The following is a 23490-nucleotide window of genomic DNA, read 5'->3' on the forward strand; positions in this document are numbered from 1 at the left end:
ACAGAGTTGGGATAAGAAGGGCATTTTCAGGATGGCAACATGTAACCAGCGGAGTGCCACAGGGCCGGGGCCACAATTATTCACAACATATAGTAATGACTTGGACGAGGGAAGTGAATGCACAATTGCCACGTTTGCGGATGACACCAAAATAGGTGGGAAGGCAAGTGGCGAGGATGATACAGATTCTGCAGAGGGATATAGACCGGTTAAGTGAGTGGACAAAAAACTTGGGTGTATAGGTGTATGTTACAGTTTGGGATGGGGAGGGTATATGGAGAGTGTATGGGTGTATAGGGGCGTGAGTATGTGTGTTAGAGATTGGGATGGGGAGGATGTATGGAGTGAGTATGGGTGTATAGGTGTAGGAGTGTGTGTGTTAGATATGGGGATGGCGAGGGTATATGTACAATGTATGGGTGTATAGGTGTATGGTTTGGGTAAAGTTTTTTAAAATTCTAACGTTAGCCAGTTCTGGAAGTGGTTGAGATTTTCCATGTGGTGTGAATCCGATCCCACTGTAAGTTCCAGAGTGGGGGGGTGGGAGGAGGGGAATTGTTGATGGTGGCGTTGCCAAGCCCCTAGCATTGTCCCACTGGGTCGGTGAGTTTGGCTGCCGTGGAGGCTGGTAACCTCACTGTGGTTACCTGGTGGAAGCGGAGCAGCAGGGGTGTGTGGGTGGGGTGGGGGGGGGGGGGGCAGCCCCACTCCTTGATTGGACTATATTCTGGGAGGTTTTTTCCTGTAATCGTCTACTGTCCTCCCAACCCATTCCCCACATTCACCACTGACTACCTGATACAACAATCAATCAATGATGGCTGTCACATGCCCACAGGGGCTGTTTAGCACACTGGGCTAAATCGCTGGCTTTGAAAGCAGAGCAAGGCAGGCCAGCAGCACAGTTCGATTCCCGTAACAGCCTCCCCGAACAGGTGCCGGAATGAGGCGACTAGGGGCTTTACACAGTAACTTCATTTGAAGCCTACTTATGACAATAAGCGATTTTCATTTCATTTCATTTCATCATTCCATCTCTCCCATGGATTCACCAGAAGGTCACAATGCAGCTGGTGGATCTGCTGTTTGTTGTGAGGATAGGTGTGGAGTGAATCGGGGATGAAAATGTCCTGGAGATTGCTGGACAGAGAGTCTGGAACGTTCATCTTTGATTCCGAGAAATTTGGGGAATATACTCCCCCTCCCCTCCCTGTGCACCTCACCCCATCCAACCTCCCACACAATCCCTAAAACAAGGCAGAGACCAGGAATAACCACCAGGGGACCTCTGTCAACACATGGAGACAGAGGAGCAGGACAGGGACCATTCAGCCCCTCCAGCCTGCTCCACTATTGTTCCACCTTCCCGCACTATTTCTGTATTCCTTCTAGTCCATAAATCCATTGAGATCCATTCTAGAATATACTCAGTGACTCGGCTCTCTGGGAAGAGAATTCCAAAGGTTAACAACCCTTTGAGTGAAGAGGTTTCGCCTCATCTCCATCCTAATTGGTCGACCGCTTACCCTGAGACAGTGACCCCGTGTTCTGGACTGCCCAGCCGGGGTAAACAGCCTCTCAGCATTTATCCTGTCAATACTCAAGAGTTTTAAATGTTTCAGTGCGATCACCTCTCATTATTCTAAAGTGCAGATTATGTACCAGAAATTCACAGACAGAATCTAACCCAGTGATTGGTCAGAGATGACAATTCTTGTCAGCCTCGAATCTCACCTTGTGCCTCTCTGCAAGGAACTTTCCGGCACACATCTCCCGGATGATCACCTTCCACAGATCCCGTTCTGACTTGAGATTGGCAATGAAGGGATCCTTCCTGTCCCGGACCTTGATTCTCAGGGCCAGGATCTTCAGTGGAAAGATGGACACTGGCAGACAAGACTCCACCTCCTGTGGGCCACAGAAACACAGTGTCAGGCACGTTCGACAAAGAACATGGACACGTGGGAAGAATGAGTAGCGGAGATTCTCCTTCTGCCTCTGGTCTGTGGGTTATCTCTGAACTCGACTATCCAAAGCACTCCTGGCTGGTCTCACATATTCTAACCTCCATAAATTTGAGCTCATTTAAAACTTTGCTGCATGTCCTAATTCACACCAAATCCCATTCACCCATCATCCCCTGTTCTCACTTTCCCCGACCTTGTTGTCACTATTGTCTCTTCCGGACAATCCCTGCTGGTCTCCCATCTTCAGCTTTGGAAACCTACATCGGGTCCCTTTGACCCACCAACTCACTTGTCTGCATTGGCTCCTGGTCAAGCAAGGTCTCAGTATTAAAATCCTCAACCTCATGTTCAAACCCCTCCATGGCCTCTCTCTTGATCTCCTCCAGCTCCATGCCCTCTTGAGATATTTATGCTCCTTCACCATTGGTGGCCATGCCTTCAACCTCAGGAATCTCCTCCCTGATTCTCCCTGTCTCCCTCTCGTCCCTTAAAATGATGCTGGAAACCTACCCTTACAACCCAAGCTTTTGGTTATCTGACCTAAGATCTCCTGTGGCTCAATGTCAAATTTTGTTTTGTGATTGCTCCCATGAAGCATCTTGGGATGTTTTACAACATTAAAGATGCTGTACAAACATTTGTTGTTGAAAGGGGTATTGTTTGTGTGAAGGGAGACAGTGTGAACCATTCTGATGTGGGTTACTTGTGTTTGTAGAAACCCAGTTCAGGCAACAAAGTTGAGTTGTGTTCTTGTCAAGCAGGTTTGAAAGAGGTCAAAACAATATTCCCTCTGCTTTGTGCAGATGCTACACTTTGTACCTTCACACAGGAGCTGATAGGGAGAGTGTCGACATGCAGACCCTGATGGTGACAATCAGGTCAGAGATGTTCACTGGATCATTCCCCTGGACCACATGTCCACTCCCTCCACCACTGGCACACAGTGGCAGCCGTGTGTCCTGTCAACAAGATGCACTGCAGCAACTCACCAAGACTTTTTAACGCCAGCTTCCAAGCCACTTAGAAGGACAAAGGCAGCAGATATCTGGGAGCCCCACCATCTGGAGGTTCCCCTCCAAGTCACTCAGCACCCCGACTTGGAAATATATCAGCCGTTCCTTCACTCTCGCCGTCCAAAATTCTGACAGCACAGTGGGTATACCTACATGGACTGCAGCTGTTCAAGAAGGCAGCTCACCACCACCTTCTCGAGATACAGATGCGTACAAGATAAAAGTGACAATTCACCCACTGCATTTCCCCCCCTCGGCACCACAGGGTAGCCCCTCCACCCCTGGATTGCCTGGGCCTCAATCCTCCCCCAAATATGGGGGTGACCCGACCTGCTTCCCCTGTCGCTGTAAGGACCCCTAATGAGGGAGGCCCTCCCAGGGACCCCTCTAATAGGGAGACCTCTCAGGGACCCCGTAACCGAAGGAACCCTCTCACAGGACCCCCCCCTAACCGAAGGGACCCTCTCACAGGACCCCCCTAATCGAAGGGACCCTCTCACAGGACCCCCCTAACCGAAGGGATCCTCTCACAGGACGCCCTTAACTAAAGGGACCCTCCACAGTGACCCTCTAACTAAAGTTACTTCCCACAGCGACCCCCTGACTAAAGGGAACCCCTGACTAGAAGGATCCCATCCCACAGACCCCTCCCCCCCGACCACCCCAGAAAAGAAACCCCGGGCGAGATTCTCCGACCCCCGCCTGGTCGGAAAATCGCCGGGGGCTGGCGTGACTCCCGCCCCCGCCGGTTGCCGAATTCTCCGGCACCGGAGATTCGGCGGGGGCGGGAATCGCGCCGCGCCGGTTGGCGGGCCCCCCCCCTGCGATTCTCCGGCCCGAAGTCCCGCAGCTAAAATGCCTGTCCCGCCGGCGTAGATTAAACCACCTACCTTACCGGCGGGACAAGGCGGCGCGGGCAGGCTCCGGGGTCCTGGGGGGGGCACGGGGCGATCTGGCCCCGGGGGGTGCCCCCAAGGTGGCCTGGCCCATGATCGGGGCCCACCGATCCGCGGGCGGGCCTGTGCCGTGGGGGCACTCTTTTCCTTCCGCCTTTGTCACGGTCTCCACCATGGCGGAGGCGGAAGAGACTCCCTCCACTGCGCATGCGCGGGAATGCCATCAGCGGCCGCTAACGCTCCCGCGCATGCGCCGCCCGGAGATGTCATTTCCGCGCCAGCTGGTGGGGCACCAAAGGCCTTTTCCGCCAGCTGGCGGGGCGGAAATTCGTCCGGCGCGGGCCTAGCCCCTTAAGGTTGGGGCTCGGCCCCCAAAGATGCGGAGCATTCCGCACCTTTGGGGCGGCGCGATGCCCGTCTGATTTGCGCCGTTTTGGGCGCCAGTCGGCGGACATCGCGCCGATACCGGAGAATTTCGCCCCCCCTTTCTGGAACTAGGGAGCTGTCCAGAAAAGGGCAGTGAAAAATCTACAGCTGTAACACTTACCTGGAAGCTCCACTTGTCCATTCCTCCAAGGGGAATAGCTGTGACCTGTGTTACAACCCTTCAGATCCTGTAGCTGCAAGCCATTCATACCTTTCTAGTAGTGGGCTGTGATTGACAGCTTCCACAAACCAGCTGCAGCCTTGATTAATTCATCACCCTTCATGGAATAGTGAGTCTAAGTGGTGAAACTCCAATGTTTGCAAACATTGACCACATCAAAGAGAGGTAAGTGCATTCCAAGCACCAAGGGCATTCCAATCAGTCAAGCGTGTGACCACATCAAAGAGAGGTAAGTGCATTCCAAGCACTCAATGACTTGCAGTTAATGGATCTGGGGGGGGGGGGGTTAAACACAGCTGTTCTCCTTGGGGGAATGGACACTTGGAGCCTCGAGTTAAGTGTGGCAGCTATATTTTTTCCCTGGCCCTGTCTGGACTGCTCTCTAGCTTCCAGAAAGGGGGGTCTCTTTTATATATTGGGGGGAGGGGTCCTTTTAGTCAGGAGGTCCTTATGGAGGATCCCTTTAGTCAGCGGGGTGCCTGTGGGGAGTTCCTTTTGTTAGGGGGTCCCTATGGAGGTTTCTCTGGGGGGGGGGGGTCTTCCTATTCATGGGGTCCCTGGGAGGGGGGGGGGTCTGGTAGAGAAGGTACTGCATTGTGGGGGGGGGGGGGGGCCCTGGGATAGACTTTGGGGGAAATTCCCCTGAGGGGCTACCTCTTTGGCCCACTGCGCAGTCCACGTCAGGGCCTTGCTGGTAAATAACAGAAATGATCCGCGTCCACGTGATTCCCATCCCAGGTCTCCCTACTGCAGTTGTCCCAAGGGGGGTCTCCAGGAGAATCACGGAGGGTCGGAGCCTCTGGTGCCAGGCCTGGATTATTACGACTCATTTGCACCCTCCCACTGGCGTACGGTCGTGAACCTTGCTCCACCACGGTGCCAGGGCAGGAATTGGGGCATCGGGTTTGGACCGGCGCCTAGCACCGATCCTGATTTTCCCCCGACGCCTGATTCTCCGTCCCATCGGAAAATGCACTTTGTGCGTCGCAGGACAGAGAGTCCAGCCTGTAGTCAATGGAGAAGATGGAAAAGGATTTACAAAGTTGATACCAGCCACGTGCGGTTATATCTATCAGGAAAGATTGAACACAACAGAATTCCCGTCCTTTGAATTGAAATTAGAGTTGACTGGATTGATCGTTTTAAGAATATAATCGGGTAAATATCGAGAAAGTGTTTCCACTTACAGAGTGAGACCAGCACTAGGGGAGGCTGCAACGATAGGATCATCACTAATAAACCCAACAGAGAATTCAGGAGAAACGTCTTCACTCAGAAAACGGCGAGAATATAGAACTGGGTTTCACAGGGAGTAGATCAGGCAAATAGGAAAGAAACATTTTTGCGGAAGGTAGAAATGGAGCACATTGAGGGAGAAAGGAATTGAAGGATATGTTGATAGGGAGAGATGAGGAACGGTAAATGGAAGCTTTGCAAAACATGGAGCTTAGGTGATGGGGCAGCAGGTGGTTCAGTGAACATTGGAGGGAGGCATTCATTCTTCGAGTGTCCTCAAATCCTACCTCGATATCCCGGAAGCGAGCAATCTCCTTGTAGTACGGGTGCGCCTCCATCAGGAGGAACAGCCGCTTCTGACTCATCACCACACGGCCTAGTCCATAGCTGGTCTTCACCGGGTTCGACACCTTCGAGATGCGCTCATTTTCCAGAAGGTTCTTCATGACCTCAGGGGCCAGTGTGATGCTGTCCAGCTCCGATTTAATCTCATTCCAGTGAGCGTAGAGCTCATTGAACATCTTTGGCCCAATCAACTTCTGCTGCCCTGAAATAAAACAAGTGACAAAGAAACTGTGTTTCAAAGTCGCGTGAGGGGCAAGAGGAGGGTCATTCATTCAACCCCTGCAACCAGCTTCCTTATTCAGATGGTTTCTGGTTGCTCTGCATCATAACCCTAGTTATCTGCCAACACATCCTTTAATAAATATACACCAACAACAACCTGCATTTATCGACCACCTACAATGCAGTGAAACATTTTACAATGCTCCACAGGGGTGATTATCGATCAACATCAAACACTGAGCCACATAAGGGGATGCCACAGCACAGGTGATCAAAACCTTGGTAAAAGAGGGAGGTTTGTGGAGGGAATTCCAAAGTTTAGGGCCCAGACAACTAGAGAGGCACAGTCACCAACGATGAGGAGGTAAAAATCAGAGGTGGGCAAGAGGCCGGAATTAGAGGAGCGCAGTTATCTCGGAAGGTTGTGAGGTTGGAGGAGATTACAGAGATAGGGAGGAGGTGAGGCAATGGGAGGCATCTGAGAACAGGAATGAGAATTTTAAAATCAAGATGTTGCTTGACGGGGAACTGAAGTTGGTGAGGGCAGGGAGTGATCAGGGAACGCGACTTGGGTGTGAGCTAAAATACAGGCAGCAAATATTTGGAACCAACAAAAATCTACCAATCTCAGTTTTGAAATTTTCGTAGGAGAGAGCTGCAGATTTTCACTCCCCATTGTGTGAAATATTTTTTGATTCCAATCCTGAATGACCTGTCTGCCCTTGTTCTGAACTGCTCTATCAAAGGAAGTGTGATTTATCTATCCAACCACTCAAATCTTTAGTCACCTTAAACCAATCAATTAGATCACCCCTTACTTTTCTGACATAAAAAAGGATTCCAAATTGTCTTTGCAATCTGTCCTCTTAATTTGATTGTATTTTGTACTTGTCCATGGGCTTTGAGTGATTTCTGCCCATTGCTCCTCCAAGTCTCTTGCCCTGACTAACCCGTCGCCCTCATCCCAATGAACACACATTCACAACCAAAACTTGGGCAAATTGCACCAAATTCATTCCCCGTGAGCCCCTTGCCCTCAGCTAACTTGGACAGGTGAATGGATGTAGACTTTCAGTCATGGGGTTTGAACCTATTTCCAATGCTTAAATATGGTTCCAATAACAAATTGTGCCCAGCACTGATTTGCAGGGAATGTTGAACTTTATGCTTTCTTGCATCATCTTTTTTTAAATCAACTTAAGAGTATCCAATTTTGTTTTCCAACTAAGAGGCAATTTTGCGTGGCCAATTCACCTACCCTGCACATCTTTTGGGGTGTGGGGGTGAGACCCACGCAGACATTTCTTATATCATCTTAATTCTCTTGCCCCTGCCTTTCTCTCCCATGTCTTTGCTTCTTGGCTCACCTGATTGTGGGGTTGGTGTGTAGGCGAGTGTGCAAGTGATGTCAACAATGGTACAGTTAGCAGTGGTGTGTGAGCTTTGTGTTAGATCAACATTATGATGAACACCTCGTATACCTGGAGAGGGAGTGTTACAAATCCTGTTTATATTATAATCTCTACATTGCTCCAACAAGATGTGCTCTCCCCAGTCTTGGCAGAGAACCTCCAGGCCAACAGTGTGCTGTCCTGTTTCCCACGCTGTCCATCAATGTGGTCTTTCTGATTGAACTTGTCAACTTTCTGCTGGCTTGGGTTGGGCTGAAACTTCATCAAACTCACTTTACATTGGCTCCTTGCTTTGAGCTACTGACCTTGAACGAGCCAATGGGTGTTAAACATTGAGTCATGAGGTTGTGTACATGAGGTATCCAATTGTTCCCAACGCATAAGAATGGCTCCAGATAGTAAATTGTGCTCACACCTGACTGGTCAACAGTGGGAAGACCGAGATATTCCCAGCTCTGCTACTGTTGCTTCCCTCCTTCTTATCAACATATTCCATAGGATGCAGGGACTGCAATCCTCAGATCGGAATAAGGCTCCGTTGGGGAGGCTGCTGGACAGAGTCGGACAGAATGAGAGGTGGGGGAGTAGCAAAGAATTTTAGGAGTAATGGTACATCAGAGGAGCAGTCAAATGAATGAAAAGATTTAGAATAAAACTTAGCGGGTCATTGTGTGGAACTGTAAGCCCAAAAGGGCAGATTGGCAACGTCCAATCATAAAATAGGAGACCATTCAGCCTGTTGTCTGTGCTAGCCCTCTGCACGAGCAACTCAGATTGTCCCACTCCCCCAGCTTGTCCCCAAGAGCTCTGCAAATAATAATTATTTTCAAATAATGATCCAATTCCCTTTTTGAAAACCAGGATCGGTCCTGTTTCCACCGCACCAGAGTGTATTCCAGATCCTAACCACTCGCTGCAAAAAATAATTTTCCCGCAGGTCTCCATGGCTTCTTTTGCCAATCCCCTCTGCATCTTCTCCAAGGCCCTCCCATCTTTTCCTGAAGTGTGGCGTCCCGAGCTGGACACAAAACTCCAGGTGTATTATCATTCCATGAATCCAGCGATTGTGGGCTGGTGCCAGAGGCAATAATTGCTGGGCTGTTGTGAAAACCCCACTGCTTCGCTGGTGGCCTTCGGGAAATGGAACCTGCCACCCTTACCCAGTCTGGGCTAAGACCTGTCTCTAGTTTCACTCTGCTGCCCTTGGGACAACTGAAGAGTGAGCAATAAATGCTGCCTTACTGGTGTAAATAAGAGAGAGCAATCAATGACATTGCTTCTAAACATGTCTCAAAGCACAATGTACTTTGCGGTGCAGGGACTGTTAGGTAGGCGAGTACAGCAATCACTTTTGTGCACAGATGAATTCACCAAACAGCAATGATCTGCCATTGGTGATGTGAATTGAGAGATCAAATTGGCAGCCGAGGACATCCGGAGAAGTTGTGTTCTCCCCTCAATAATCCTGACGGACCTTGAACACCCACCAGAAGCCTCAGGGATAGTTGGAATCATTCCGTTCAGGGCTGTGTGTCTGCACCTGACTGTGTTTCTAGAATGAGGCTTTCAAACCTAGAATTTGGGGGATTTTCGTGCATGTGGGGGGGGGGGGGGGGGGGTGGCAGAGAGGGTGGGAGCAAGAGTTGGCTGGCTTAGGTCGATCTCTTTTCCCCCACGCTCACACGCAAGGCGAGAATATTTGCAATAATTCCCACTTTAGTACCAGGTTATTTCCAGGCCAAGGTTTCCAGGTGAACTTGGAACAACACAACGTGCCGTTGGGGCCTCAAATCGTTGTGCTTTTCCGATATGTCAAACATTTCACTGGCAGCCACCCGGTTGGACACTGGGCGGAGGTGTCAGCCAGCAGGAAGGGTTTGTGCGGCCCTCTGAGTCCATACACTTAAACTGAGAACTAAAAGGTTCAGACAATCTAAGCATCGCTATGAATAACAAAATCACAAAAGGTTCAGCAGATTTGTGTTTTAAGGAGCTTGCTGAGATTTTATTTTCTTTTAGTCTTTCTCTTCTTGGAATGTTGCCTTTTTGAAGTCCCTGCACAAATTACAAAAAGAATAGATTTGGGATCAGTGCAGGAAATAGAGAATCTGTAAAGTCTGAAACTCTGCTTGTTGTGTCCCGCCCCCAGGGCAGGACCACATTTACACGTGAGCTGTGCACTCAGTTAGTTTCCCTTCTCTCAGGTAGGTTGCGACCAAGGCCCGGGGAACACACCCACTCCGCCCCCCTGTACGATGAAGGAGGAGAGGGATCAACGCCCATCAGCAGCTTCCCACCCACTCCCCACCGCCCGCTGAACCCAATATTCCGAGCTGCTCCTCCAGTCTCGAGGATCATCTGTTTGAAACCACTCACCCCCCCCACTGACTCAGTTGGAGGGACATTATTCCCGAGCCAGTCTTGATACTTGTTAACAGGTTGGGGTTACCCTGGTCTGTGAACGCAGTGAAAAAACAGATGAATAAAAACAGAAACAAATTAATAAAAAAGGAAGTTCTCAAAAAACTGAGCACCACCTGGGGAGAGAGAACAGAATTGATGTTGGGCCCAATTGGAGTCCATTCCCCTCAACAGCCCAGACCAATTTTAACTCCATGTTCTAGACTCCGGAACTTTCTGGAACATGGTTTGGACCCACTGCTGCCTGAGTCAGAGGCAGGAATGCTACCACTGAGTCAAACACTAGAACCAATTTACACAGCGTGACACACAGCTTTGAACAAAATTACATTGCTCCATCTTTGCATTCTTTTTAAGAATTTGCACATAAATTGCTCCAACATTAAATTTGTTGTAGCACGAGTTGATTAAAGCAAATTGCTTCTGACTAACTTGATTGAGTTGTTTGGACGAAGTAAAATAGGAAGGAGGTGGAGAAGCAGACAATTTTTCCTTGGACTTTTAAAAGTCCTTCTGATTAGAAGTCAAAGCATATGGAACTAAGGGGATGGCGGTAATTACAGTTGAACATTGGCACAGAGTTGGAGGTCAAGAATAGATATTGTGCAGCTTAATGTTAATGGGTGTGAACTTTGGGATAAACAACATTAAAAGACTCAGTATAATCGAAGTGGGTCTATATTGAAGGGATGGGGATGGTGCAATAGAAGAGGAACCTGGGGCTGGATATTCGCAAACCCTTGAAGGTGGAATGGTAAGTTAATAAAGTGGCTAGCAAAGCAGATGGAGTACCTGGTTCTGTAAATAAAGCAAAGAGTACAAAAACAAGAATATCTGGTAAACCATCACAAATCTGCAGGATGGTGGAGTTGGGACTAGATTTGATAACTCTTTCAAAGAGCCGTCGCAGGAATCATGGGCTGAATCACCTTCTTCTGCACTGTAAGATTCTACGGTCCAGTAAGAAAGTTAGCACTGGGGATTAGATGTGTAAAATGTCCTCTTTAACAAAGTGAGAATTGTGGATGCAATGTCAACCAATCTCTCTGGCCCCAAAAAAGAACAATTTCAACTGTTCAATCTCATTCCTGCAGGTTGTGAATTATTGTGAGAGATCATTAAAATATCAAGTTTGAAATTGGCATTGTTTTCCAGTTCCTTCTTCGCTTAATCCATTCTTTTGCTCTTTATTTCTCTTTCTAGACCTGATTTAACTGGAATTCACCTGATTTCCATCACCGTTGCCCCATTTTCTTCATGAATTGAATCTCGATATTTAAGGAGATTGACTGATGGTGCCATCGTTCACGAGACCCCAGATACCACATTGCCCTCGCCCATCGTTAGCAGCTCACATTTCGAGCAAGAAGCAGCACTAATCACATTCCAACTAAAAATCCAACAGTGTAGGTGAGACAATAAGGACGGTCTCTGATAGCACAAGGGATAACTTGGCAACAAGTTATAACTTGCTAACCACCAAGGTCATATTTTTAGGATAAGGGGTCTCAGCTTTATAATAATAATAATCGCTTATTGTCACAAGTAGGCTTCAATTAAGTTATTGTGAAAAGCCCCTAGTCGCCACATTTCGGCGCCTGTTCGGGGAGGCTGGTAATTGAACCCGCGCTGCTGGCCTTGTTCTGCATTACAAGCCAGCTGTTTTAGCCCACTGTGCTAAACCAGCCCCTTTAAAACAGAAGTGAGAAGAAATTGATTCTCCAAAGGGTTGTGAATCTGTGGAATTCACTAACCCAGAGAGTGGGGGACGCTGGTACTTTGAGTAAATTTAAGGAGGAGTTAGACAGATTTTTAATTAGTAACGGGTTGAAGGGTTGTGGAGAACAGGCAGGATGATGGAGTTGAGGCTGAGTGGAGATTGGCCATGATTGTATTGCGTGGTTGAGTGGGCTCGAGGGGCTGAATTTCTGACTCCTGCTCCTAGTTCTTATGTTCCTATGTTCTTATAACTCCAGAGGGTTACTGGGCAATCAGACAGCTTTCTTCCACTTGTCGTTCTTCTCGACACGATGGGTGGGATTCACCATTCCGGGACGCCTGGAATGTGTTCCCTGATGGGATGGAGAATTGGACATTGGGGGAAAATTGGGATTGGTGCCAGATACTGATTTGGACATGATGTTCCGACCCCCGCTGGTGGTGCAAATGAGGTTCACAATGTGGGCCATGGGTAGAAGGGGGATGTAAATAAATGCAAATGGGTCTTAATGATAGAACCCCCCCCCCCCCCCCCCCCCAGGGACCATTGTAATAGGGACCCTATTACTGCACAGGGACCCCTGCCTAAAGGAACCCTCTCCAAAGATCCCCCCACACAGACAGCAGCTCCCCCTCACAAAGACCCACACATACAGATCCCCCCAGAAAAGGGACACCTATCTGAAACCTAGAGAGCTCTAGACAGGGGCAGTGGGAAGCATTATAGCTGTAATACTCACCTTGCAGCTCCACCTGTCCATTCCTGAAAGGACAGCAGCCATGCCGGCTGGTTCCCACAGGTCCATTAGCTCCAAGCCATTCATAGCTTTCAGTGGTGGTCCGTGATTGACAGCTTTCAAAAACCATCTGCTGCTTTGATCCATTCATACCCTTTCACACTTCAGTGGCAGAAGTGGTGAACCACCAATGTTTGTAAACATTGACCACATCAAAGAGATGTAAGTGCATGCCAAGCACTAAGTGCATTCCAATCACTCAAACCTGTGATTTCACTGCACCAGGCCACTGAAGCGTGAAAGGATATGAATGAATTAAAGCTGCAGATGATTTTTACAAGCTGTCAATCACAGACCATGACTTGAAAGCTATGAATGCAGATAACCAATCTATGGGAACCAGACATAAGCACAGCTGCTCTCCTTCGAAGAATGGGCAGGGTGAGCTGCGAGGTCAGTATTACAGCTATAACGCTTCCTACTGCCCCTGTCTGGAATGCTCGATCGCCTCCAGGTAGGGGGCCCTGTGGGGTGGTCCCTCTATTACAGGGGTCCCCGAAGGGACCCTCTACTGCAGGGGTCTCAGGAGGGGTCTCCCTATTACAGGGGTCCCTGGAGAGTACTTCTACAACAGGCATCCCTGGGAGGTCCCCCTATTACAGGGGTCCTTGGCGGGGACGGGACGGGTTGAGTCATCCCCATACTTGGGTATAGGGGGATCCCAAGAAATCTGGGGGTCGGGGGCTGCTGTGCAGTGCGGGTGAGAGGGCAAGTTTGGGGCCGATTTGCAATGGGTGGGTGTTTGTGGTACGGGGGGAGGGGCCAATTTGCAGTGGGGTGGGGTGGTGATGGGTGGTTGGTCGTCAGTGGGACCTCACTATAGAGACGCCCGCTCAATTTGCATGACGTGGAACACTAAATTGCATCCCGCTTTACGACCGCAAAGGGATCGTAAAACTGGTGCAGTTCAGCTCTGGCGGGAAAGCATAGTCTCCCAAACGGAGAATCCCGCTCTATAATCTTCATTTGACTCAGATCCGGTAGACGACCCCAGTGACTACTCTTCAGATATGAACGCAGACAGTGAACTGGATTTAATGCAGCTCGTCACAGCGGGAGCCATCGAAGCCTCAGTGGGTGAGGCTCCATGTCAGTCTCCTAGTGGCTGTGAAACCTGCCCCTGATGAAGGGCCTGGCGGTGGATTCCCGCTCACTGGTGGGGTGTTAATTCGACCCATTAATGGGCCGACAGACATCCATTATCCCAGAGCCCACCACAACTTCAGTGGTGGGCTCAGGGGTTAAATGGATGCTGCAATTGTTTCCAAAGCTCCTGGAAAACCTCCCAGCAAAACCACTCGGGTTTGCTTGCGGTTTCCAGGGTCGGGGAAATCCTTGTTATCATTCACTTTGTGCCCAACTGAGGAACTTGGCATTCGGCCATAGGGAGTGGCTGCTAAAAGCTATCCCTACCCTTAGCTCCAACACTCCTGGAATCCCCCCCCCCCCCGCCCTCACTCAGCTGTGGCTGGGGTTCCATGAGGATCCTGGGCCTTGGGTGGGCTCAGTGCCATCAGCAGCCACCACTCCCACCGGCACTACTAGTATGAGGAGCTGCCGGCCTCTGATTGGCCAATGTCTCTTGGTGGGTGGGGCTTCACTAGGGACCTCATGAGGAAGGCCTGGTGATGGGCGATTATGTGCCCTCAGCCTCTCCCACAGAATTGATGATGTTTCTCCCTCAGTTCTCCAATCGAAATGTGAGAACCCGGTCGGCCCAACAAAACCCTGACCAACATGCGCAGATGTGGATTAAGGTGATAGAAAATTACAGAACAGAAGAGAACAGAAAGAGGCCATTCTTACCTCTACTAGGTCTTGGCAGGTGCAATCCATTTTAGTTCTGCGTACCAACATTCTCCCCACGACCCAGCAAAGTGTCCTCTTCAAGTTCACGTCCTTTGAAAGTTCCTCTGCTGTCTGACCCCACCCCCTCTTATAGGACATGTTCCAGATCTTATCAACTCTCATGTTGATAAATCTATCCTCATGTCCCCTTTAGGTTTTTCAAAGAGTTTGCACAGGAACAATAAACTAAATCCTTTCCTGCTATACGGCATTGCTCTGTGCATTGATGTGACAGCCCAGCCAGTTTCCACATTTAGAATACGGGAAGAATTTAGTGTTGGTGATTTGGCTTCAGTCCACTGGGGGAACTGAGGCGAAAACCTGTGTCACCTCTCCAAGGGTTGCCCGATACAAGCGCTTCCTTCAGAACTGAGGAGGGTGGAAATGCTGCCGCCGAGATCTGACGGACAAAGGGAGGTTTTCTGGAACAGGCTACAGGAGACCCATGTGGATCTAGGACAATCCCTGAGCCACCACGATATCCCAGTGAACTCAGGGATAATGGCTTTTATGTGGCTCAATATTGGACCTAATTAGCTTGCGGGTGGATTCTCCCGTGTCAGCCCATTCCTGCCGCTGACTATATGGGGGTTAGTTTCCCTGCCAGTGGGAATGGGCTGCATGGCCTTCCCATGACTATGCAGGCCTGTTGCCAACTAGCCAGCTCTGGTAGTCTAATTCGGCCAGTGTCTGGCTTGGTGGCATGCTTGGCGCTCCAGAGGCCTGGGGAAAAGGTTTAGAGGAGATTTCCAGCTTAAATAAAACCAGATTACACTGAGGGGCTTCAATAGTTCCATCCATTCACTTTAGAACAAGACTCGGGCTGGTTCAATAGGCCTCAGTGAAAATGAGACACCAGAATGTATTCCTACTGATGACAGATTACAGAGATAGAAAGGCCACAGAGGAATTTGAATTCAAGGATGGGAATTTTAAGTCCAAGGCATTGCCAGAGCAGGAGCTGATGCCGGTCAGAGAGCGATAGGGCAACAGGACTTTAGCAAGCCTTTGACAAGGTACCGCATGGTAGGTTGTTGCATAAGGTTAAATCTCACGGGATCCAGGGTGAGGTAGCCAAGTGGATACAAAATTGGCTCGGCGACCGAAGACAAAGGGTGGTTGTGGAGGGTTGTTTTTCAAACTGGAGGCCTGTGACCAGTGGTGTGCCTCAGGGATCGGTGCTGGGTCCACTGTTATTTGTGATTTATATTAATGATTGGGATGAGAATGTAGGAGGCATGGTTAGTAAGTTTGCAGATGGCACCAAGATTGGTGGCACAGTGGGCAGTGAAGAAGGTTGTCTAGGATTGCAACGGGATCTTCATTAATTGGGCCAGTGGGCCGATGAATGGCAGATGGAGATTAATTTAGATAAATGTGAGGTGGTGCATTTTGGTAGATCGAATCGGGGCAGGACCTACTCAGTTAATGATAGGGAGTTGGGGAGAGTTACAGAACAAAGAGATCTAGGGGTACAGGTTCATAGCTCCTTGAAGGTGGAGTCACAGGTGGACAGGGTGGTGAAGAAGGCATTCGGCATGCTTGGTTTTATTGGTCAGAATATTGAATACAGGAGTTGGGATGTCTTGCTGAAGTTGCACAAGACATTAGTAAGGCCACACTTGGAATATTGTGTACAGTTCTGCTCACCTTATAATAGAAAGGATATTATTAAACTATTAAGAGTGCAGAAAAGATTTACTAGGATGCTATCGGGACTTGATGGTCTGAGCTATAAGGAGAGGCTGGATAGGTTGGGACTTTTTTCCCTGGAGCGTAGGAGGCTTAGGGGTGATCTTATAGAGGTCTATAAAATAACGTGGTGCATAGATAAGGTAGATAGCTGATATCTTTTCCCAACGTTAGGGGAGTCTAAAACTAGAGGGCATAGGTTTAAGGTGAGGGGGAGAGATACAAAAGGGTTCAGAGGGGCAATTTTTCCACACAGAGGGTGGTGAGTGTCTGGAACGAGCTGCCAGAGGCAGTGGTAGAGACGGGTACGATTTTGTCTTTATCAAAGCATTTAGACAGGTGCATGGGTAAGATGGGTATAGAGGGTTATGGGCCAAATGCAGGCAACTGGGACTAGCTTAGTGATAGAAACTGAGGCAGCATGGACAAGTTGGGCCGAAGGGCCTGTTTGTATGCTGTAAACCTCTATGACTTATTGCAAGTTCGACAGCGGTTTTGGGTGAGCTTGAATTTGTCGAGGGTGCAGGAGAGGCTTCGAATGGTCAATTTGGGATGGATAAAGACACGGGCGAGATTGTTTTTACAATTTTTTCCCGATCTCTGCACAGATGAGTGGGATTTTCTCCTCAATGTCTGGAGAGATAATGCCAATCTCTGTGCCCAAGGGATAATGCCAATCTCTGTGCCCAAGGGATAATGCCAATCTCTGAGCCCAAGGGATAATGCCAATCTCTGTGCCCAAGTGATAATACCAATCTCTGTGCCCAAGGGATAATGCCAATCTCTGTGCCCAAGGGATAATGCCAATCTCTGTGCCCAAGGGATAATGCCAATCTCTGTGCCCAAGGGATAATGCCAAACTCTGTGCCCAAGGGATAATACCAATTCTGTGCCCAAGGGATAATGCCAATCTCTGTGCCCAAGGGATAATGCCAATCTCTGAGCCCAAGGGAAGCGATGGTGTTGAGGTGAGAGGCCATGAGATGAGATTATGGGTTTCTCTTACAGCTAGCAGAGGCTGGATTCAAACCCAAGTTATTCTGGGGGAGGCTCACTAACCCACCCAATCATAGGAACAGAATGAGGTCCTTAGCCCCTTGGCCCTATTACAGAGGAACAGGGAGAGGCATCACAGCCCCTCGAGCTTGCTCCGCCATTGTGCTTATTGTATCCCAATCCCATCTCCTCAAACACAGCCCCATACCCCTTGACATCCTTACCCATGAAAAATCTATTGATATTAGTCTCAAGGACTCCAATTGTCCCTAGCATCCTTCAATTTTCTAGAGAGGGAAGTTTTTATGACCCAGTCGTGCTCATGCTTTGGATCAGACTGGACTCACCAACAGACCCCAACATACAGCCAGTGCTCACCTCCTGCCAGGATGTCAAACAGCCGGTCAGTGTTGTTGGGATTACTGACTATCCCGGAAGCCTGGATGTGGATTCCAAACTCCTTCTTGTCGAGAGGCACCTTGGGCAGCTCATAGTTCTTTACACTTTCCTCGGGCCTGACTGTGTCCCAGTGTTTCTCCATGATTCCGTAGAAGAGGCCCTTCAGTTCCTCAGTCTCCTGTACATTGTGGAGCTGTTCGGGAGTCATTGATTCCAGCGTGTGCTTGACCAGATCCCAAGGGAAGAAGTTCATGTTGATCTTCTCCAGGTTTTGGAAGTCCAGCAGGGCCTGCAGCGACTGTCCCTGGGCAAGACGGACAATCCCACGCAGGTAGAAGCACACAGCCAGGGTTTCGGAGTCATCAGTCCCTGTCTGATCAATGGCCCTGCTGATCTGGACAATCAGTTTGGTGTAATAGAGTGAGACACTGAGAGAATCCAGAGGGTCACAGGGAAACGAAGGCAGGTGTAGTGTTCTGAGGGGTGCCTTAACAACTTTTCCTGCGAAAGAATGATAGAGAATTTACAGAAAGGTGACAACATTTCATATGCAAATTAGATCCCATAAACCACATTGTGGAACCCAATTGCAATTTGTTTTGACTTTACAGCAAAGATACTCTCCATTTAGCCCAACAGACCCATGCTGGTGTCTAACCTCCACACAGGCCTTCTCCCAACTTCTCTCCATCTCAGCCTATCACCATATTCTTCTATTCCTGTCTCCCTCATGTCTTTATCCATCTTCCCTTTAAATGTGACTGCCCTATTTGCTTCCACCACTCTGTGGTAGCCAGTTCCACATCCTCACCACTCTCTGGGTAAAGAAGTTTCTCCTGAATTCCTGCTGGATTTATCAGTGACTCTGAGATTGATGGCCCCGGGTTCTGGTCTCCCTCACAGGTGGAAACATTTCCTCCTTGTCGTTTCTATTGAACCCTTCCATAACTTGAACGATCGGTCAGGTCAACTCTCAATCTTTGCTTTTCTGCAGAAAGGTTCCCCAGCCTATCTCATCTTTCTTGATAATTATCAACGATTTTATAGCTTACTGATATAAGACATTGTTATGTATCAGAGATCCCTGCTGGTGAAGTGTCACGGGGATCTGTTTTGAGGTCAGCAGAGCATGGTTGTGTGGGCTTCAATTCTTCATCTTAGATTGTGTGAGCAACATCCCGAAATACAAACCTCTCATCGTGTTTGTAAGAATCCAGAAACTGTGGCAAAAAGGGCCATATTGCCAAGCCCCGGTTGGACACAGAAAGTTTCCCCTACACCAAGGATGTGTAAGGGGATCAAAGCACATCTCAAAACAGACTAGTTGTGTCTATAAGTTAGTGGACAAAGACCACTCAGAAGACGACGTACCTGAGCAACAGCAGGAGCCGAAACTAGTCACCTTGTCGGTGCGGGGCCATCCACAATCATGGGGAGACAGCAACGTCGTCTTGTCACTGGACTAGTAATCCAGAGACCCAGGGGAATGATCCGGAGACCCCGGTTCGAATACCACCACAGCAGGTGGTGGAACTTAAACTCAATAAAATATCTGGAATTAAGAGTCTAACGGTGACCATGAAACCATGGTCGATTGTTGTAAAAACCACCTGGTTCACTAATGTCCTTTAGGGACGGAAATCTGTCACCCTTACCTGGTCTGGCCTACATGTGAATCCAGACCCACCAAAGTCTGTTTGACTCTTAAATGTCCAGCAAGCCACTCAGTTAGTTTCAACCCCTACAAAAAAACATGGATGGACTCCCTGGCATCAACCCAGGCACCAGAAACGACAATGGCCAACCTGTTGACCCTGCAAAGTCCTCCTTTCTAACATCTGGGGGCTTGTGCCAAAGTTGGGGGGAGCTGTCTCGCAGACTAGTCAAGCAATAGCCTGGTAAGAAGTCTTCCAACACCAGGTTGAGGTCAAACAGGTTTGTTTGGAATCACTAGCTTTCGGAGCACAGCTCCTTCATCAGGTGAGTGGAGATGGGTTCCACAAACACATATATAGACAAAGTCAATGATGCAAGATGATGCTTTGAATGCGAGTCTTTGCAGGCAATTAAGTCTTTACAGGTCCAGACGGTGCGACTGGAGAGAGGGACAATCACAGGTTAAAGAGGCGTGAATTGTCTCAAGCCAGGAGAGTTGCTAGGATTTTGCAAGCAGAGGCCAAATGGTGGGGGATGAATGTAATGCGACATGAATCCCATGTCCCGGTTAAGGCCGTACTCATGTGTGCTGAACATAAGAACATAAGAACTAGGAGCAGGAGTAGGCCATCTGGCCCCTCGAGCCTGCTCCGCCATTCAATGAGATCATGGCTGATCTTTTGTGGACTCAGCTCCACTTTCCGACCCGAACACCATAACCCTTAATCCCTTTATTCTTCAAAAAACTATCTATCTTTATCTTAAAAATATTTAATGAAGGAGCCTCTACTGCTTCACTGGGCAAGGAATTCCATAGATTCACAACCCTTTGGGTGAAGAAGTTCCTCCTAAACTCAGTCCTAAATCTACTTCCCCTTATTTTGAGGCTATGCCCCCTAGTTCTGCTTTCATCCGCCAGTGGAAACAACCTGCCCGCATCTATCCTATCTATTCCCCTCATAATTTTATATGTTTCTATAAGATCCCCCCTTATCCTTCTAAATTCCAACGAGTACAGTCCCAGTCTATCAACCTCTCCTCGTAATCCAACCCCTTCAGCTCTGGGATTAACCTAGTGAATCTCCTCTGCACACCCTCCAGTGCCAGTACGTCCTTTCTCAAGTAAGGAGACCAAAACTGAACACAATACTCCAGGTGTGGCCTCACTAACACCTTATACAATTGCAGCATAACCTCCCTAGTCTTAAACTCCATCCCTCTAGCAATGAAGGACAAAATTCCATTTGCCTTCTTAATCACCTGTTGCACCTGTAAATCAACTTTTTGCGACTCATGCACTAGCACACCCAGGTCTCTCTGCACAGCAACATGTTTTAATATTTTATCATTTAAATAATAATCCCTTTTGCTGTTATTCCTACCAAAATGGATAACCTCACATTTGTCAACATTGTATTCCATCTGCCAGACCCTAGCCCATTCACTTAGCCTATCCAAATGCCTCTGCAGACTTCCAGTATCCTCTGCACTTTTTGTTTTACCATTTATCTTAGTGTCGTCTGCAAACTTGGACACATTGCCCTTGGTCCCCAACTCCAAATCATCCATGTAAATTGTGAACAGTTGTGGGCTAAACACTGATCCCCGAGGGACACCACTAGCTACTGATTGCCAACCAGAGAAACACCCATTAATCCCCACTCTTTGCTTTCTATTAATTAACCAATCCTCTATCCATGCTACTACTTTCCCCTTAATGCCATGCATCTTTATCTTATGCAGCAACCTTTTGTGTGGCACCTTGTCAAAGGCTTTCTGGAAATCCAGATATACCACATCCATTGGCTCCCCGTTATCTACCACACTGTTAATGTCCTCAAAAAATTCCACTAAATTAGTTAGGCACGACCTGCCCTTTATGAACCCATGCTGCGTCTGCCCAATGGGACAATTTCCATCCAGATGCCTCGCTATTTCTTCCTTGATGATAGATTCCAGCATCTTCCCTACTACCGAAGTTAAGCTCACTGGCCTATAGTTACCCGCTTTCTGCCTACCTCCTTTTTTAAACAGTGGTGTCACGTTTGCTCATTTCCAATCTGCCGGGACCACCCCAGAGTCTAGTGAATTCTGGTAAATTATCACTAGTGCATTTGCAATTTCCCTAGCCATCTCTTTTAGCACTCTGGGGTGCATTCCATCAGGGCCAGGAGACTTGTCTACCTTTAGCCACATTAGCTTGCCCATCACTACCTCCTTGGTGATAACAATCCTCTCATGGTCCTCACCTATCAGAGCCTCATTTCTATCAGTCACTGGCATGTTATTTGTGTCTTCCACTGTGAAGACCGATCCAAAAAACTTGTTCAGTTCCTCAGCCATTTCCTCATCTCCCATTATTAAATCTCCCTTCTCATCCTCTAAAGGACCAATATTTACCTTAGCCACTCTTTTTTTGTTTTATATATTTGCAGAAACTTTTACTATCTGTTTTTATATTCTGAGCAAGTTTACTCTCATAATCTATCTTACTCTTCTTTATAGCTTTTTTAGTAGCTTTCTGTTGCCCCCTAAAGGTTTCCCAGTCCTCTAGCCTCCCACTAATCTTTGCCACTTTGTATGCTTTTTCCTTCAATTTGATACTCTCCCTTATTTCCTTAGATATCCACGGTCGATTTTCCCTCTTTCTACCGCCCTTCCTTTTTGTTGGTATAAACCTTTGCTGAGCACTGTGAAAAATCGACTTGTCACTTGTGAATAATGTATCTGCGACTTCATCACAAGTTTTGAGATGCATAAGAACCGGTCCAGTGATGGGGTAGGTGATGGACTTGGCTCAAAAAGGAACGATGTTAGATGTTCATCGAAAAATCCAGACCTCAAGCCCTACATCACACGGAGACTTGAGTTGGCAGTACGGAATGGAGTTTTATTCTGGGGAATCAAAGTGATAATTCCTCTGTGTTTGCGTAATGACATCCTTGGCCAACTTGCATGAGGGACATCCTGGTGTGGTGAGGATGAACGAACTGGCAATTTCTGGTGGCCAGGATTAGATGCTCAAATTGAAGAGAAAGTGGGCAATGTCAATGCAAAACTAAGATCACTCCATCTCTGCAACCATTGCATCCATGGGAATGGCCGACACAGCCATGGCAGAGAATACATATAGACTACACTGGTCCAGTGTAGGGATACATGTTCCTAGTGATTCTCGGTGCACACTCTAAATGGCCAGAAGTAATGATTATGAAATCCACAACGACAGAAAACATCAATGAGAAGCGAGACAAAATATTCACAAGATTTGGTACATCAGAGCAGGTCGTGAGTGACAATGGTGCTCACTTCGCTTCTAAGAAAGAAAGAAAATCGCTTATTGTCACGAGTAGGCTTCAAATGAAGTTACTGTGAAAAGCCCCTAGTCGCCACATTCCGGCGCCTGTTCGGGGAGGCTGGTACGGGAATTGAACCGTGCTGCTGGCCTGCCTTGGTCTGCTTTCAAAGCCAGCGATTTACCCCTGTGCTAAACAGCCCCTGTGCTAAACAGCCCCTGTGCTAAACAGCCCCTGTGCTAAACAGCCCCTAAGGAGATCTAGGACTAATTAAGAGGGAACATTATACAGCAGATAAAGTCAGCTCCATACCAGCCTGCAACAAATGGGTTGGTCGAACCTTTTGTCAATCATTGAAACATTCCACTGAGGCATCAAAGGATCAAGGTACATTGGAAAGAATAAAATAATTCTTACTATCTTACTGGAACATCGCAGACGCAACAAGAGTTCACCAGCAATGCTGTCGTTCAGGGGGAGATTGAGAACACGCTTTGATTTGTCGTTACCACCTGACACTTCAGAGATTGCCAACTGACAACAAGCACAGATTGTTAGGAGGGAATAAAACTCTGAAAAGTGAGTATTCGCTCAAAGAGAGTGAGTGCTAACCAGAAGCTACAGCACCAATGAGAAATGGGTACCTGCTGTGATCCTAGCAAAGACAGGTCCAATCTCATACACCCTACAGACGGATGATGAAAGCGTTTAGCGTGATACTGACCAACTACTAGCTTCACAAAGTGAAATCGCTGAAACTTCTCAAGTAGCAGTTCCCGTGGAAAATTCAGGCAGCGATACTTCAAAACAGAGACCAAACACAGAGACAAGTTCAGATCCTGTTTCTGAGGACTTCCCAACACCTATAGAGATGGACACTGGAGTAAATTCCCAGGCGGTACCACCTACTGAAGGAACAGAGGACACTTTGTCGTGAGTAACCAGGTTCCCCAGAACGTCGATTACAC

At 48.2% G+C, this 23490-nt stretch overlaps 1 protein-coding gene across 7 annotated transcripts in view; it reads right to left on the reverse strand.

Annotated features, from left to right (window-relative positions):
* LOC140428660 (DENN domain-containing protein 3-like) overlaps positions 1-23490 on the reverse strand; it is a 294281-nt gene that overhangs the window by 42481 nt on the left and 228310 nt on the right. For all 7 annotated transcript variants that reach the window (XR_011948826.1, XM_072515350.1, XM_072515345.1 and 4 more), the window contains 3 exons: positions 17550-18071; positions 6007-6266; positions 1735-1908 (listed from right to left, as the gene is read on the reverse strand). Coding sequence is in view for 6 of the 7 variants with exons in the window: in XM_072515350.1 (XP_072371451.1) it covers positions 1735-1908; positions 6007-6266; positions 17550-18071 (956 nt within the window). In the remaining variant the exon portion in view is untranslated. The remainder of the gene's footprint in view (positions 1-1734; positions 1909-6006; positions 6267-17549; positions 18072-23490) is intronic.

Source organism: Scyliorhinus torazame, chromosome 8, assembly GCF_047496885.1.
Source record: "Scyliorhinus torazame isolate Kashiwa2021f chromosome 8, sScyTor2.1, whole genome shotgun sequence".
Lineage (NCBI taxonomy): Eukaryota > Metazoa > Chordata > Chondrichthyes > Carcharhiniformes > Scyliorhinidae > Scyliorhinus > Scyliorhinus torazame.